At 37.1% G+C, this 17053-nt stretch overlaps 1 protein-coding gene across 1 annotated transcript in view; it reads right to left on the bottom strand.

Annotated features, from left to right (window-relative positions):
- Positions 1-254: 254 nt before the first annotated feature.
- KPNA1 (karyopherin subunit alpha 1) overlaps positions 255-17053 on the bottom strand; it is a 76217-nt gene continuing 59418 nt past the window's right edge. The window contains exons 9-14 of the mRNA XM_024120006.3: positions 16712-16875; positions 15165-15243; positions 11098-11223; positions 9325-9452; positions 2747-2925; positions 255-1302 (exon numbers count right to left, since the gene is read on the bottom strand). Coding sequence (XP_023975774.1) covers positions 1115-1302; positions 2747-2925; positions 9325-9452; positions 11098-11223; positions 15165-15243; positions 16712-16875 — 864 coding nt within the window. The 3' untranslated portion in view covers positions 255-1114. The remainder of the gene's footprint in view (positions 1303-2746; positions 2926-9324; positions 9453-11097; positions 11224-15164; positions 15244-16711; positions 16876-17053) is intronic.

Raw genomic sequence — 17053 nt, 5'->3', positions numbered from 1 at the left:
ATACATTAGAATCCAGCTGCACCCAACTAAGGGGAAAAAAAAAAAAAAGAATTCCCTAAGTAACCTTTAAAAGCATGTGTTACTTGCCAGTCACAGAGGGGAAAAGCACCTAGGGTGAACTCCAATTTAATGAGGACCTTGATCAGGACCACAAAGCCTGAAACATTTGTTTTAATGCAGAAACACAGCCTCTAGTCACACTGGTTAAGTTTGGGAAAATCAGAGGGCTTTTTTTTTTTCTATTTGTTTTTAACTTGTTTATTGAATTACAGGATACGGTTTCGATCACTAAGGATTCTAAATCTTCATACCAGCATTAGAATTGAACCACTTCCAAATCCTAAGACACATAAGACCAAAGAGAAGCAATAGCCATACAAATTAATATGTGCCCCTCTCCTTTTTGCTCTAAGGGAATCTTCAAACCAGTATCACATTTAAGAGTCAAAGTGTTAATTCTTCAGCATTCCTGACAACTAGAAAGCACATTCACTGAAGGCTGAAGGTGAGGGAGCGGATGGTTGAATATCTGTGGAGAATGGCGCCAACAGAGGAAAGAAAACCATCCAATCTCAGTAAGGATTAATGCAAATTTGGCTAGAAAAAGCCACCAGGTAATCCAAGGGTTCACTGTGGAAGAACTCATGAAAAGTACTCTGAAGTACACAACAGGTCTAAACATCTCCCTTGTTGCAAGTAGTTGTGTGAAATTCAAGATAAAGGTTTAGTCTCATCTTTTAATGTATTTTTTCCCACATTAAAGGGAATGAGGAGTCCTCTTTTTTTCCCCCAGAAAAAAAAAAAAGGGAGCCACATTATTATGTGTATATTCCCATGACTCTATAATATATAAGTGCGGATCTCCAAAGCCTAGGGTTTTCCATAAGAGAGCGGGCCGTTCTGGTTACCCTTTTATTAGAAGGGTATTCCACCACAGAGAGCCAGAGGTTTTCCAGATGTGTGTAAGAGAGCAGGTGCGCAAGGCAAGCAAATGAGCGCAAACAGTATTATGGAAAACATTTGAGAAGTTAGCTCCATGAGGACTGTGGGCTCCACAAGAGGACTTGATTGGGTAGCCTGGTCTGACACGGGGACATGAAAGCAGAGTATTGCTTCAAAGCTGGAAACCTTCCATAGGCGCCTCACACTGCTGGAAGATGTACTGCTGCTGGCTAAGGTCAACCTGGGGTGCAATGCTGCTGTCTTCATCCTCGGTCCCAAAGTAATGCTCAATAAGATCAAAGGCCTTCTGGTAGATCTCTTGGTTTTCATGACTCTGTAAGAATTCAATTTTATCCAGACCTAGAATGAAGAATTAAAAAAAAAATCTGTTGTATATCTGTTGGAAATTCTAATAAAACTATATTTTGCCATGTCTCTTTCCTTGACATAAAAGGAAGATTCTCTATATCTCATAAGCATCTTGCAGCAACACAGAAAATATTGCTGGGATTACATCTGAATAATACTATTGCAAACTGACATCTTAAACGTGTGTGCAAGAAACAGCCAGTCCCCAGAAGCAGCAGTTTTCGTAACAGTTACATCATCCTGTGCCCAAGGCCAGGAACAGAAGTTTTCCTATTGGACTGTGTCTGTGGCCTAATTTATTCTTTGCTCTGGTTCTATCTACCTAGGCTCTGAGCTATCCAATGTCATTTCAATAAATGTGTAATATCCTTAAATCAATCAGAATCAATTTCTATTGCTTAAACTAAGAAGTCTAACCAGAACAATTAGCCAACACATACTCCTCCCTTTATTAAGTTTAAGCACATCTGAGCTAGGCTTTCTTTTACCTATAGCCATAAGCAATCTAACTTCTATAGCGATACTGGAAATAAACGTTAACATTGCTCAAAAGAAAAAAAATACATATTCATATATGTATCCATATTTTAAAATATATATATATATATACACACATCCAAAAATTAACAAAAGTTCTCTCCTATGGCAAAAGATCTGGGTAGAGGAACATTTGTTTTTTCATACATTTCAAAATTTCTTACACTAAGCAGGAATATAGTTTTTATAGTCAGGCCTTTAAAAAATGGTAAACCGTTAAAGGCATTTTGGAAAACAATTCTGCATTATCTGATAAATTTGAAGATGAATGTGCCCTATGATCCCTAATTCCAATTTTAGGAATAAACAAACCCTAGAGCAGTGGTTTTCAATCCTGGCTATGCATTAAAATCACTTAGGGAACTTAAAAGTTTTAAAGTACAGTGGTAAACCAGTGATTAAGAGTACAGTTAGAACTGAGACTGGAAGAATGAGGAAACCAAACGGCAGATAGTGACTCTACTGTTTCTAATGAAACTCTCAGAAACCTGTACAGTCAAGAACACTTTAGGTACACAGGAATTGGGGGATGCAACTCAAAATCAGAACTCTAAAATCTTACAAGAGAAAAGGAGTGGAGTCGGGCATTGTCTACAGTAGATATGGATGCTCTTGAGGCTCAGATGGACTAGTAAGAATACAAAAGTACCCACAATGGCAAGCAGAGTCAGGGAATGGAAGATCCTAACAGCCCAATGTAAAAAGGGCTCAACTTAAAAGGGTACTTGCTTCTCTTCATATATACAATGCATCTTCTTTTCCAATTCTGCATACTAAATATTACTCATAAGAGAACAACTTTTTTGTATGAGTTTGCTAATGACAGGTGTGGACAAGCCAGAAAAGCATGGAGAAAAAAGAAAAAAATAATTTCAGGACATCTATTAAACTATCTTACCATAAGCTTCTTCAATCAAAGCACAGTAAGGATTAATGCCAGTGCCATTCCTTTTGGCTTCTTGTTCTCCAAGCCTCAGGATATTTTCCAAGCCATTTAGGGCAACCTGTACAATCTTAGAGTCCATGACTGTGAGGAGATCACAGAGTGGCTTGATACAGCCCAGTTCTACGAGGTACCTAAATTAATACAAAGAACAATTTAGTCAAACAAAGCTTTTAACTTCATAAAACTTTTATGAAATTGGTAGAAGGGAAATCCTCAAATTCACTGTAGAAATAAAAGTAGGCACCCATTCAACCATACAACCTACACCTTGTCAAAAAAAAAGCTACAGATAAATTTTTTAAAAAACCAAAAAAAACAACAGTTCTCTGGCACCATCACCATTCTTTTTTCCCTCCACAATTATTAGACTCGAAGAAACTGGAATACTCTCTTATTTTGACTATGAGTGATTCTTCAAAATAGAATACTTTTGATTAATTTCATTTTTGTTTCTATAGGTAACCACACCTCTGAAACAGGACACACTTGGTGCTAAAGCCAGCACAAGCCCAACAAGCCAATTCTATTGCGTACAAAGAACTCTTAAAACTCAAAAGATAAGAAAACAAAGAATTTAAGAATGGGCAAAAGATCTCAACAAAGATATACTGATGGCAAAAAAGGATATGAAAAGACACTTAACATCATATGTCATTCGGGAACTGCAAATCAAAACAACGATGCCCCTACACATCTATTAAAATGGCTAAAATCCAAAACACAGTACCAAACACTGGTAAGGATGTGGAGAAACAACGCTCATTTTTTTGCTGGTGGGAATGCAAAATAGGATAACCACTTGGAAAGACAGCTTTTGGCAGGTTTTTGTTTTTGTTTTTTTAACAAAGCTTTCCATATGATCCAGCAGTCACACTCCTAGACATTTACCCAATTGAGATGAAATTTTATGTCCACACAAAAACCTGTACAAGAATTATTTACAGGAGCTTTATTCCTAACTGCCAAAAACTAGAAGCAACCAAAATGTCCTTCAATAGGTGACTGAATAAACTGTAGTACATTCAGACAATGGAATATTATTCAGTGATAAAAAGAAATAAAATGAGCTATCAAGCCATGAAAAGATGTGAAGGAACCTTAAGTGCATATTGCTAAGTGAAAGAAGCTAGTCTGAAAAGACTCCATACTATATGATTCCAAATATATGACATTCTGGAAAACAGAAAACTCTTATAAAGGCAGTAGAATAGTGATTGCCAGGGATTTGAGGGATGGAAGTAAGGGAGTAGTGATGAATAGGTGAAGCAGAGGGGATTTTTAGAGCAGTGAATGATACAATGGTGGAAACATTCATCAAAACCTATAATTGTACAACATAAAGAATAATCCTTAATATAAAATATGAACTTAAGCTAATAATGTATCAGTACTGGTTCATTAACTATAACAAATGTAACCACACTAAAGCAAGATTTTACCAGAAGAAACTTAGAAGGGAGGGAAGTATACAGGAACTCTGTATTATCTCAATTTTTCTGTAAATCTAAAAATGTTCTTTAAAAAGGCTTAATTTTTTAAAAGTTTTATGTAATATTTAGCTTTATAATTTATAAAGGAATGAATTTAATAGTATTGTGTGTAATTTTATTTAAATATTTACTGACAATTTGGATGATATATAGACTAGGTCAGTCATAAAGAGACTAGGTAAGGCATAAAGCCATTTCTGACCATTTCCCCTTCCTTTACACCAGTTTTTAGTCACTGAAAACTGTAAACCATTCCTTCAACATATCTACATAATTCTGTTTTTCTTAAAAAAACAAAATCAAGCCTCTTTAGATTATAAATGTTAGTTGCTGCAAATTTGAAAAACATAGAAAAGCATAAAGAAAAATAAAAAGTACCCAGAGATAACCACCACTACTACATCCCAGCTGTGCTACATAAAAGCTGGATGACTTTGGACAAGTTATCTGATCTCTCTGTGCCTCAGTTTCCTCAACTGGAAAAGTCTGGGAATCAAAGACTAAGTCTGTCACTAAACCCCAGCAAAATTTTAGAGTAGTTAATTAAACAGATGACTTACATGTCTGCACTTCAACTTCACTGGCCTATATAGGCAAGTCTATAGAACACCAACTGGATTTCAGAGATTTGTTCAGAATCTCCAAATTGTCTGCAAACTTGATCCTGGTCTATGCTTGATATGATTTTCTCTCCCATCTAGAAATCTTGGCTCAGTAACCTCTAATCCTTACGTCGCCTTTAAAAACCTCATTTACTGTTGTAATACTGTCTGGTTGTCAAACCTTTTATTATGAAAACCAGTGTAGTGAAAACTTGATTCAGAGTTAAAAACAAATTTTAAGTTCTAGAAAGCTTCTAGAACCTGTATATAATTAAATGAATAAATACTGACTAAAACTTTCTTATTAAAAAACTCTACCCAGGGACTTCCCTGGTGGTCCAGTGGTTAAGACACTGTGCTCTCAATGCAGGGGACACAGGTTCAATCCCTGGTCGGGAAACTAAGATCCCACATGTCACATGGTGTAGCCAAAAAAAAAAAAAAAAAACTCTACCCAAAAATGTGCTAATAAGTAAATCCAGAGTTTTGAAGATGTGAGGTTTTATATTTGCAAAAATATGGTATTATTATGATTATGGCACAGTTCATTAAATGAGTTTTGGGTTCCCAATTCTAGCCACTTAAATTATACCTCCTTACAAGATCACAGGAATTTAAGGTGCTGTTTTCTGATGCAACCACTCATCTTTGGAGACTTAAGACCACCATAGTGGTATTTCACTACTGATGCAAGTTTCTCCAAAGATAGTATTTTGCACCAAAAAGCAAAACAGGTCACCAGAGGACCTGGGCTGTATAGGAGTTGGAAAGTCATATTACTTTGAGAAAAGCACTGCAAGAAGTATTTCCTCAGTAAAGTCTGAAGATTTGAAAAGATGACTGGAAAACAGGCACAATTCTATGGTTAAAGTCTGGAACTGGCTCCAATGGGTGGTGTATTTCAAACACCTGGATAAAGTAATCACTGGTCACTGACGCTAGCTGGCTTTTGTGGCAGAAAAGCCTTCCATTAAGAAAATTTTCTGGATAAGGAAATTTAGTCCATAAGAATTTACTATCTGGAAAAGTGAATTATGTTTCTCAAATATTTCTTCTGATGAAAAACAAACTCACTGTGTCTTAAACCATCTCTCCCGGGACTTCCCTGGTGGTGCAGTGGTTAAGAATCCGCCTGCCAATGCAGGGGACACAGGTTCGGTCACAGGAATTTAAGGTGCTGTTTTCTGATGCAACCACTCATCTTTGGAGACTTAAGACCACCATAGTGGTATTTCACTACTGATGCAAGTTTCTCCAAAGATAGTATTTTGCACCAAAAAGCAAAACAGGTCACCAGAGGACCTGGGCTGTATAGGAGTTGGAAAGTCATATTACTTTGAGAAAAGCACTGCAAGAAGTATTTCCTCAGTAAAGTCTGAAGATTTGAAAAGATGACTGGAAAACAGGCACAATTCTATGGTTAAAGTCTGGAACTGGCTCCAATGGGTGGTGTATTTCAAACACCTGGATAAAGTAATCACTGGTCACTGACGCTAGCTGGCTTTTGTGGCAGAAAAGCCTTCCATTAAGAAAATTTTCTGGATAAGGAAATTTAGTCCATAAGAATTTACTATCTGGAAAAGTGAATTATGTTTCTCAAATATTTCTTCTGATGAAAAACAAACTCACTGTGTCTTAAACCATCTCTCCCGGGACTTCCCTGGTGGTGCAGTGGTTAAGAATCCGCCTGCCAATGCAGGGGACACAGGTTCGAGCCCTGGTCCGGAAAGATTCCCACATGCCGTGGAGCAACTAAGCCCGTGCGCCACAACTACTGAGTCTGCGCTCTAGAGCCCGCAAGCCACAACTACTGAGCCCGCATGACACAACAAAGAGTAGCCCCGGCTCGCCCCGACTAGAGAAAGTCCGCACGCAGCAACAAAGACCCAACGCAGCCAAAAATAAATAAAAATAAACAAATAAATAAATAAAGCCATGTCTCTCAAACAGGATTTTGCTTCTTCTGTGTCCTAATTTTTATCAATAGCACCACCTTTTTCTCCAGTCGTCTTTGGCTCTTTCCTTTCCTTTGCAATCTGTAACCTGCCACCAAGTCCTACAGATCGTTCTTTCCCATATCTAGACCCATACCTCATGCTACAACACTTTTTTTTTTTTTTTTGCCACACCTAGCAGCATGCGGGATCTTAGTTGCCTGACCAGGAATCAAACCCGTGCCCTCTGCAGTGGAAGCATGGAGTCTTAACCACTGGACCACCAGGGAAGTCCCTACAGCTATTATCTTAATTCTGGCCATCACAGTATATTAAACTACTGCAATGGCATCTTAATTGCTCTCTTTCCTCTCCTCAAAACACTGTCTTCTTGGGACTTCCCTGCTGGTCCAGTGGCTAAGACTCCACGCTCCCAATGCAGGGGGCCAGGGTTCGATCCCTGATTAGGGAACTAGATCCCACATGCTGCAACTAAAGATCCCGCATGCCACAACTAAAAGATCCCACACGCGGCAACAAAGATCCTGCATGCCGCAACTAAGACCCGACACAGCCAATTAAAAAAACAAACAACCACTATCTTCTTCATATCACTCTCAATGTTAAAGACACTCCAGAGTCTTCCCAATACCCAAGATTAAGGCCTTCATCCCAGTTTTCAAAGTCCATCAATTACTTAATTCCTCATCCCTGCAAAAGAATAACCTATAGCAAGATTGATTTGCCTCTTCCAATAACATTTACTGTGCATATTCCCTCATGCTATTCTCTCTCCTCCAAAATTGCCAAATCTCTACCCAAATGTCAAGTTTCATCTCTTTCATGAAACTTTAATTCCAGGCAACATTCTTTATCCTTCATTTTTAAGAACCGTAGTATGTATTAGCATTTGATTATATTTAACCTAAAATTATGAATACTTCCTAAGTTATTCTAACTGGTTCTTGCATCTAAATCTTGTCTTCTCAACAATAAGCAGAAGCCACTCAGATGTCTTTTATCAGTAATAAAGACAGCTTATTTTCTATAATTTGGACTGTAATAGTTTTATAATAATCTTTCAAGATAACTCTTTACCCGGTTAAGAAAAAACTGCTAGGAGACTGATAATTAACTCCATTATTATAAATAGCTATGCTGAATTGTAAAAAGGGATAGTAGGCATTCCATTCCTAACAGAGCAAAATACCCCTGAATACTTTCTGATGAAAGATACCATAGTATTTTAAAATGTCTTTAAAATATGTACATGTACAGTTTCACTATTTCAATTAAGAAAACATTTGGTATAAAATACAGTGACAATAATTATAAATCTGAATTTGAACATAAGACAACTATCAACTGTTCTAATAACTTCTATATTACTTCATATTACTGCCATCTGGTGGTGGCATACTTAAAAATCATAGTACCCCAGACCGGAACTTTGGAGGTTAAAAAAGACCCAATCCCCTACAAATGTGCTCTGAAGACCACCTGAAGTCCTCCTTGGCTAACCTATCCATGATGAACTCTACCGAAATAGCTACTGCATTGTGTTAATCTATTTAAGTTGTATTATTTCAGGTACATACTTATTTTCTGTAATCTTATTTTCTGATCAATTTCTGAAATCTTAGGACTACTTTACCTTCTCATGTTGACATTCCCAACAGAGCACTAAAAAATCAGCACTGGTTGAGCACCTACATTTAACCCACAAAGCAACAATATCAGAAGTAGCTATGTTTCCCCCATATTACTACATATATAGAAGGGGTTAATGCTTTAACACTCACTGGTAACCATCTTCTCCTCATTTGAATTCCCCAAAGAATCTTAAGGCAGGCTAAGAGTCTAGGTTCCACTCTTCTTTTTTTTTCTATCTGAAATACTGTATATATCCATAATTAACCATCTGATTATATGATGTTCCTTTGAGGAATTGATTCCTATCCATATTTATGCCTACTCTAGGCCATTAAGATTATAAGTTGCTGCCCTAGGGTCCATTTAAGTCTCAAGCTAATACACAGACCTCTCCCTTTACTGAATAACACAGTCCTTTAGGAGACCTGCCTCTACTGAATTTGGCACTTTATTTTAAGGCATATCAATACATATCTTTCAAGTCTGTCCAATTCTACTATTAAGACATCTAAACTAGAAATAGCAAGAGTTAGCTATTAAAGTTAGACTCTAAGAATTCTACAAGTAACCTTCTAGACTACCCAAGATGTTTTTGATCAAGCAGCTTGAGAGTAGGCTCAAGCCACCCCTATAAGTATTTCGATCGCCTCAAACCTCAACTCTGCCTTCCTTCTCACATCCCAGAATTATCTTCAGCAATAGAGAATGGGAGCGATATAAGGAATCAAATATATGCTTGAGTGTAATTATGAAACTGAGAAAAATCTTCCAAGAGGCTAGAGTTGAGCACTCTTAATTGGGAGACAGTAATTTTCCTTTAATTTACAAGACACTACTTGGCTAGTACTTACTTGATCTGTTCAGCTGATCCTCCAGAAGTTGCATTTGTGATGGCCCAAGCTGCTTCTTTCCTTGTCCGAAACTCAGCAGTTTGTAATATACTAATGAGGGCTGGGAAAATGTTGGCATCTATCACAGTCTGGAATGGAAAAATTAAATAGAAAGGGAAATTACAAGAGTTATAAAACTGTTCATGACACTAATTATAACTTTTCAGCTAGCTTCACTAATGACACCCTTCCCCTATTAAAAATAAACTGGAAGGAGTTAACTCCTCATTATCCCTAACCTTTTGTCTATACTTAGTATCACTAACAACATCCTCCCTGGAGTTTGTGACCTTGTAATCTCCTAGTTTTCTACCTGGGTTCTTTTCTCTTTTATTTTTCTCTCTTGTTCCACTCACCATAACAAATTATAAAAGTTCAATTTTCTTTCTTTTCCTCTGCCATTCTCATCTCTCTCATAGCATCCACTCTCACATGTGTGCTCTACCTCTCCAGTCCACATTTCTCACTGGGGCCCCAGCCCAAGGTGGCTGACAGCTTACTTAACATCTGCTAACCACCTTAAACATATCATCTGCTCTTTGTATCAGGTCTCTTTTCAAACCTCTCTAGTTTACAAAGGCTGTTTTTATATTTATTTATTCATTCTAAATTCCATCAGTCACCAAGTCTCCTTTACATTCTCAATTCAGAACGTCCTAAGTCCATCTTTTCCTTTCCTTTAGCAATGCCACCATTCTATTCCAAGCCACCACCTCCCACACAGATTACCAGAATAGCCTTTAGTTCGACAGAGTACTTTTACTCAATCCCTCTCATATACTAAAGTAGTCTTCCTCAAATTGCTTTCTTCATGTTTCTCCTTAGCTCAAGAACCTAAAATGGGTTCATATCATTTCATTTATCAAAAAACAGGAATTCTATATGAGAGCCTGGTGGTAGCAGACAATAAAGTGCGGCTGAAATCACCCTGATGCATGCTATAAAATGCCACAGTTATCAATCTCAGTCCCTGACAGCCTCCTGGGGATGACTAACCATCCTTTCCTGGTCAAGAACTCTTTCTATTACACCACTGAAGGAAGTCAGTAAAATTTAGTGGAAAGGTGCTTCATCTTGGTCCTGTCATTTACTAGAAGTACCCTTGAGCAAATCATTTTATTTCTCTGAGCCTCAGTTTCATCTTTAATTGAGAATCTTGGGTTAGATGACCTCCATGATTCCACTCAGCTCAAAGTCCCATAAGTCTATGGTATATCTTTTCCAACTCATTATTCCAGCCTTGATGGCCTATTCTGAACCATTTGGCCCACGGCTTAGCCTTTCACTTGGATTACTCTCCCACTAATACAAGGACAAAAGTAAAGGGCAGATAACCATTTAGAGAAAACTGGGTCCCCAAAGAGTCATGAAAAATTGAAGCAATCCAACACATGGGTCCACTAGAAAAGAAATATTTTATTTGGCAAGAGTAAAGCCAATCTGTTTAGCATAAAGTCCATCAAAACATTTTGAAAATACAAGATACTATTTCTCAGATCTTGACAAATCATCAAATATTAAAGGCAAAGAGAAAAAACCAAGGCCTAAGTGTAAGTTTCAAAAGATTTAACCTCTATAATGTTGGATAAAAAAAGTAAGAAGTAGACTAAATAAGACAACATTGGAAATTAGTGTTCTCCAAGGCAATAATGAAAAATTATACATACTTTAAAGGCTGACTGAAAAAAAACCTTAATAAAAATACAGAAAAAAAGACAGGTGCTATGAGATTACCTGGATCTGTGCCCTATTTCCAGCTGTGATGTTAGATATTGTCCAACATGCTTCCTTTTTGATAGACTCCTTTGGGCTACTCAGCAAATGCAATAAACTCTGCAGAGCTGAGCAATTCAAAATTACCTAAAGAAAAAAGTTTGAAAATTTTACTTATTGTATTAATCCAAACTGAAGTAAACCTTTAACTCAAAGACTTTATTTTCGGAAAATACAGACAAAGGAATAACATTTCTCCTTGAAATTTTAGAAATAACTTTATATATGTAAAAAAGTATTCACTGCTAATAAGAATTCATTTCTAAGATTATCAAAGCAGTTTCATTATATACACTCACAACTGCTAAACATACTTAATATGGCACAATATGCCTTATTCACTTTCCTATGTCTACAGCATATTAAAATGTCTTTTGGGTAAATGTATCAAGTGGCCAGAAATTCATAAGTGGTCTCAGATTTTTAAGTCTTCTGATAATTCTCTACCTGGAAGTCAAGGAATCAATACATGCTTAGTTAAGTATACCAGGTGCTTTATAGGATACAAAGATTAAAAGTATATGCCCCCCAGCTATCAAACAGCTTACAAAGGTGAGGAAGATAAGACAAATATACATGAACAAGGAGATCTACTCTACCAGAAACTAAAATCATAAAGTTATAATGATTAAAATAATATGTGACAGGCTCAAGAATCAATCACTGAACAAAAGAATAGGATATCCAGTCTAGAAATAAATACAAGTATTTATAAAGAATTAATAAGTATGTAATAAAATTAATCCTTTCTTCCTCCAATGACTGGTAGTCTTATTCAATAGACGGTACTAGAATAAGGGGTAACTAGTTGAAAATTTTTAAAAAATCAATTCTTAACCCCAAACAGTTAGTAAAATAAATCTACAACCTATTTAAAGAGTAAATACAAAAAAGAAACCATAAAGCGGAAGAAAATATTAGTTAATAGCTGGTTTGGGGACAGTGAAGGACTTTCCACGCATAAAAACAATAGAAGAAATTATAGGGGAAAAATTAAAATTTCACCAAATAGAAATTTTTGCATGTCAAAAACTCATATGAAAATTAAAATGCACACCACACGATGTGAAAAAGTATTTGCAACGGAAAAAAGCATTGCTGTCTTTAATACGTAAATTGGTAAGAGAAACTACATTTTTAATAGAAAATTACCTCACAAAGTAACAAAAGAAATGCAAATTAAAATGAAGCCAATTTTTGCCTATTAAATTAACTCAAAAAATAACAAAACTTGTGGTTTAACACATACAGTCTTTCCAAATTAACAGTGTGAATGACATCACAAAGCATTTTTAAATGCCAAAGATGTGGTGTGGAAAATAAGCATGTCAGAAGTTAAAGAATACCTGGGGAGGGGCTTCCCTGGTGGCGCAGTGGTTGGGAGTCCACCTGCCGGTGCAGGGGAGCCGGGTTCGCGCCCCGGTCTGGGAAGATCCCACATGCCGCGGAGCGGCTGGGCCCGTGAGCCATGGCCGCTGAGCCTGCGCGTCCGGAGCCTGTGCTCCGCAACGGGAGAGGCCACAACAGTGAGAGAGGCCCACGTACCACCAAAAAAAAAAAAAAAAAAAAAAAAAGAATACCTGGGGAGGAGTAGTAAGGAAAAAAACACTTCACGGCGGGGGCGGGGAACACCTTGAAACACAGACAGGATTTCATAAGCAAAGGAGAGGGAGGACACAGCAGACAGAAGGGTTAGAAATGAAAAAATGCTGAAATGGTTCTTTTTCTCACAGGCATTAAAGAAGCTCATTGTTTCTAGGAGGAAAATAATGTGAACAAAGTTATTTTAGGAAAGATTAAGCTGTTATTAGGAAGAATACACTAAGAGGGGTAAATGCCTGGGAGAGCAGGAGGATGAATAAGATAGGTACAGCAACAACCCCTGCATGTGAGAAAACAGGGCCCAAACTAAGGTAATCAGATGTGGATCTAGAAACACTAAGAATCAGTAAGATCTGCTGACTTGCTATACAAAGTGTGAGAGATGGAGACACCAAATATGACTGCAAAGTTTCAAGACTGGGTGAACAGTTGTACCATTAACTGAAATGGGAAAAAACAAGACAAGAAGGCGAGACAGGTACTGGAGACATGGGACTGGAACGTGAGAGAGGTTGGAACTAGATGTATAGGTTCAGAACTTCATTTATTCAGTAAATATTTTCTGAGTCTCTATACATTGTGCCAGGGACTATTGTAGAAGCAACAAAAATGATCAAGAATGACACAGTTCCACCTCTACAAGCTTACAATCTAGTAGACAGTTACAATACAGTGTGGTAAGTGCTATGATGGATGAAAAAAAACAAGGAGCACCTAATTTAAGAGTCAGCTTCTCGGAGAAAATGTTAATAGCAGGACTTGAAGAATGAAAAGGTATTAGTGGCAGAGTGAGGATTTGTGTGAGGGACTGGTCAGAACAGGGATGGGGATGGAAGCATATGTTCCATGCAGAGGGAAGCAAGCCATGTGTAAAATCTCAGAAGTGAGCGTGGTCATAGCTAATACAGCAGAACAAACATGGCAAAAGCACAGAGCATGGAATGGGAGGGGGCAGACAGAAACTTTTTCTGAATAGCAAATATAACAATATGGTTTTAAAATTCAGAAAATAAAAAGGACTATATAGTTAAAAGCCTCCTTTCCATTCCTATACCCCAGCTACCTGGTTCTCCACAGAGACAACCAATGTTATTAGTTTCCTGTGTATGCTTCCTGAGAAATTTTATGCAAATACAATCAAAAACATACATTGTTTTCTTCTCCTCTCCTCCCTGCCCGTTTTTTACACAAATAGTAATATATCCTACATACTATTCTGCCCCTTGTTTTTCTTTTTAAACAACAGAACCTAGAAACCTTTCCATACACATGTCTATTAGCTTCTTCATTCTGTTGCACAGCATTTCATTATACAGGTGCCAGATTTTAAACGATCTTAAACACTGTCCAAGGACAACAGGGGGCCATAAAAAGATTTTAAGAGAATGACACGATCAAATTTGCATTTTATAAGCATCCTTCTAGTGATATGGGAATGGTACAAGAAATGTCTGAACTAAGCACTGCAAGGAATGAGTAGAAATGGCAGTCATTAGTGACTGATGAGAAAGCTGGCAGAAAGGGAATAATCAAACTAACGTCCAGGTTTTTGGCTTGGGTAACTGTTGGGGCCATTCACTGAGACAGGAACATAAGTAAGCAGAGGTCCAGATACACCAGGAAAACTAATGAGTTCCCTTGTGGACAGAATAAATTTAAAGTTAAATATTAAGAGTTGGAAGACACCTGAGAACAAATTCAGTCTCCTAATTTTAGAGATTAGAAAAGTGAAGATATTAAATGTCTTGCTGAAAGTCAGAGCTGGCTAAGAAAGAGCTAAGGCTAAAACTAATCCCCTCCAGCAGATAATCCCATAAACAGAAAAGAACAGGTAAAGGAACTTGCTAAGGAGAAATAAATGGTCAATGAGGCAGAAGACCCAAAATACTTCAACACCACAGAAGCCTAGGAAGATAATTTTAAAGATGATGCCAATGCATCTGAGAGATCAAGAAGAAAAATGGCTAGAAAAATCCACTGTGAGTGATGTATCTTGATATAAAATTTGAATGGAATAGAAGATGACATTAAGAACTAGGAGGGAAGATACTTCTCACATAGGAAACTTACCATGTACAAAAAGGAGGAAGCCATCAGGGAAGATAAGATGAAGACGACAGAAAGGATGCTACTAGAGGCTTCTGATGTTCACAAGAACCCCTTCAAGTAGAAGTAGCAGGAAATAAACCGAACCAAAAGGATAAGTTACACCATAGGGGAACCCAAAATTGCCACAAAGCAATAGGTCAAGACAGAGATAGTGATGGTATTGAAAGTAGTTGCCAAAGCCAACACTTTTAACAAACATTAATGAAACAAAGTATCATTTCTCCCCATGGAGTTAAATACTGTAAAAGAAACATAATCATGAGGGGTCAATCTGCTACTTCTGAAAGAAAAAAGAAATAGTTACCATTTATTCATACCTGTGTCTGAATATCATCGCCTGTGACAATGTTCCCCACAGCTCGCAAAGCAGGAGAAACCACTTTATAATCATTATGCCTGCAACCATAAAAAGATGTGTTATATCCAACAGTTCTATCTTTAATCTCTTTTCCTTAGGGCTGAAACCCAAAAGAAATTAATATGTGATCTGTTCTTGGAGCAGAAAGGTACCTATGGTGGTTATTAAAGGAACCCTATCATGATGAGGAAATGTTTTTGGTGTCCCCAAGAAAGGCTGTCTTTCCTTTTGTTTAGTATTTTTGGATAAAAACTACAAATCTGTTCTAATAACCCTTCCCAGGTATTCAATCACCTGGAGTCCAAGTTTTCCCTCTCATTCATTAATGCAGGTTTCATTTCCTCTTTACTTGGTCTCTATGGTTGCTGAGATAATGGAAAGAGATAGTAACATTTATACAGCACTTTTAAGTTTTACAAATAATTTAATTTTCACAGGAATAAAAATATATCAACAGTTGAGCTAACTTGAAGCCAGGCTTCATACTTCAAATAGTAGACTCTTTCTACTAAACCTCAGCTGACTTACTGGTCTGAAAAACCCCTCCACAAATCTTTTATATATCTGAAGACAGATATTAAGTCTTGATTTCAGGCTAAGTAAGTTAATATCCTTTAACTTTCCTTAAATATCTTATTTTCTCTCCCCTTTAATGAGATTGATCACTCTTCTCAAAACTATGCCAGTTTCTCCACATTTAAGATCCGATGACTAAAAAGAAACGGTTAAAATATTTAGTAATCTAGAGACAAAAGAGTACAAAAGGTTACTCTCCCAGATTCTGAATGATGTACTTCTGAGTCCTCCAGCATTATATTGCTTTTGATTCACAACAGCATTATGCCGCTGATCTGTACCCAGTCTATAACCCCAGGGTTTTCTATTCTATATATTATACTATCTAATTCATTCCACATGTCATCTTTGGGGCAATGTTTCCTTGCATCTACTTTGTACTTACTCCAATAAATTTCACATGGCTTGTAATTATACTATTTCCCCATTATGTTATCACTCTAATTTTTTTCTTCGATATTGTTTTCTAAAAATTTGATTAATACAGTCTCAAATTATTTACGCCATCAGTAAATCTTCCACTTCATAAATGAAAGGCATCACAACGAGATATAGCAAAATAAAATTCAAAGTCTGACACCAGTCTAGGTTAAGCTCTAAATGAGACAAAAAGATGAAGAAATGACTGTTTTTAGTGGCAGTGTGCCTTCTGCTATCCAGTGGTTGGTCTCAGGTCATTAATCATGAGCTAGAATTACACAGATCAAAGTTTTCCAAATGTTTCTGCTAAAGGGCTGCTTACAGCAGAAGAGTGAGAGGTTCTTTATAACCCTCAAAACAATCAAACAGATATGACATGAGTATAAAAAAGTAACAAAAGACAGTAGCCTAAAGCACAATAAATCAGTATAATGCATTAATATTTGAGTATCAGCAACTAGAAAACTAATATTAGAGACAAAAGAACAGACACACTTTAAGATATCTTACATCAGCAGCTCCACAAGTCTCCTACATACTCCTGCATCAATGACTGCTTGAATTTTATCATTGGGTCCATCTGATAGATATGAGAGGGCCCAGCAGGCATCAGCCAGTACATCAGTGTCACTGACAAACAGCAACCAGGAAAGCACATTCAGACAGGGGGAAACCTATAAAGGGAAGATGATATGATTATGAAATTCAACAGAATAAAAGCAAGAAATGAGGGGGGAAACTCCAGAAAGCAACCAGGCACACACCTGGTGACTTCTGGTGTGATTAATACTTCTGGAGATCAAGCAGTAAGTGGCCAAGTGACATTTCCATCTTTGGGAATGCTGTCAATAA

Source organism: Physeter macrocephalus, chromosome 1, assembly GCF_002837175.3.
Source record: "Physeter macrocephalus isolate SW-GA chromosome 1, ASM283717v5, whole genome shotgun sequence".
Lineage (NCBI taxonomy): Eukaryota > Metazoa > Chordata > Mammalia > Artiodactyla > Physeteridae > Physeter > Physeter macrocephalus.
The sequence above is the reverse complement of the archived record's forward strand: the minus strand, read 5'-3'. Positions and strand labels throughout refer to the sequence as shown.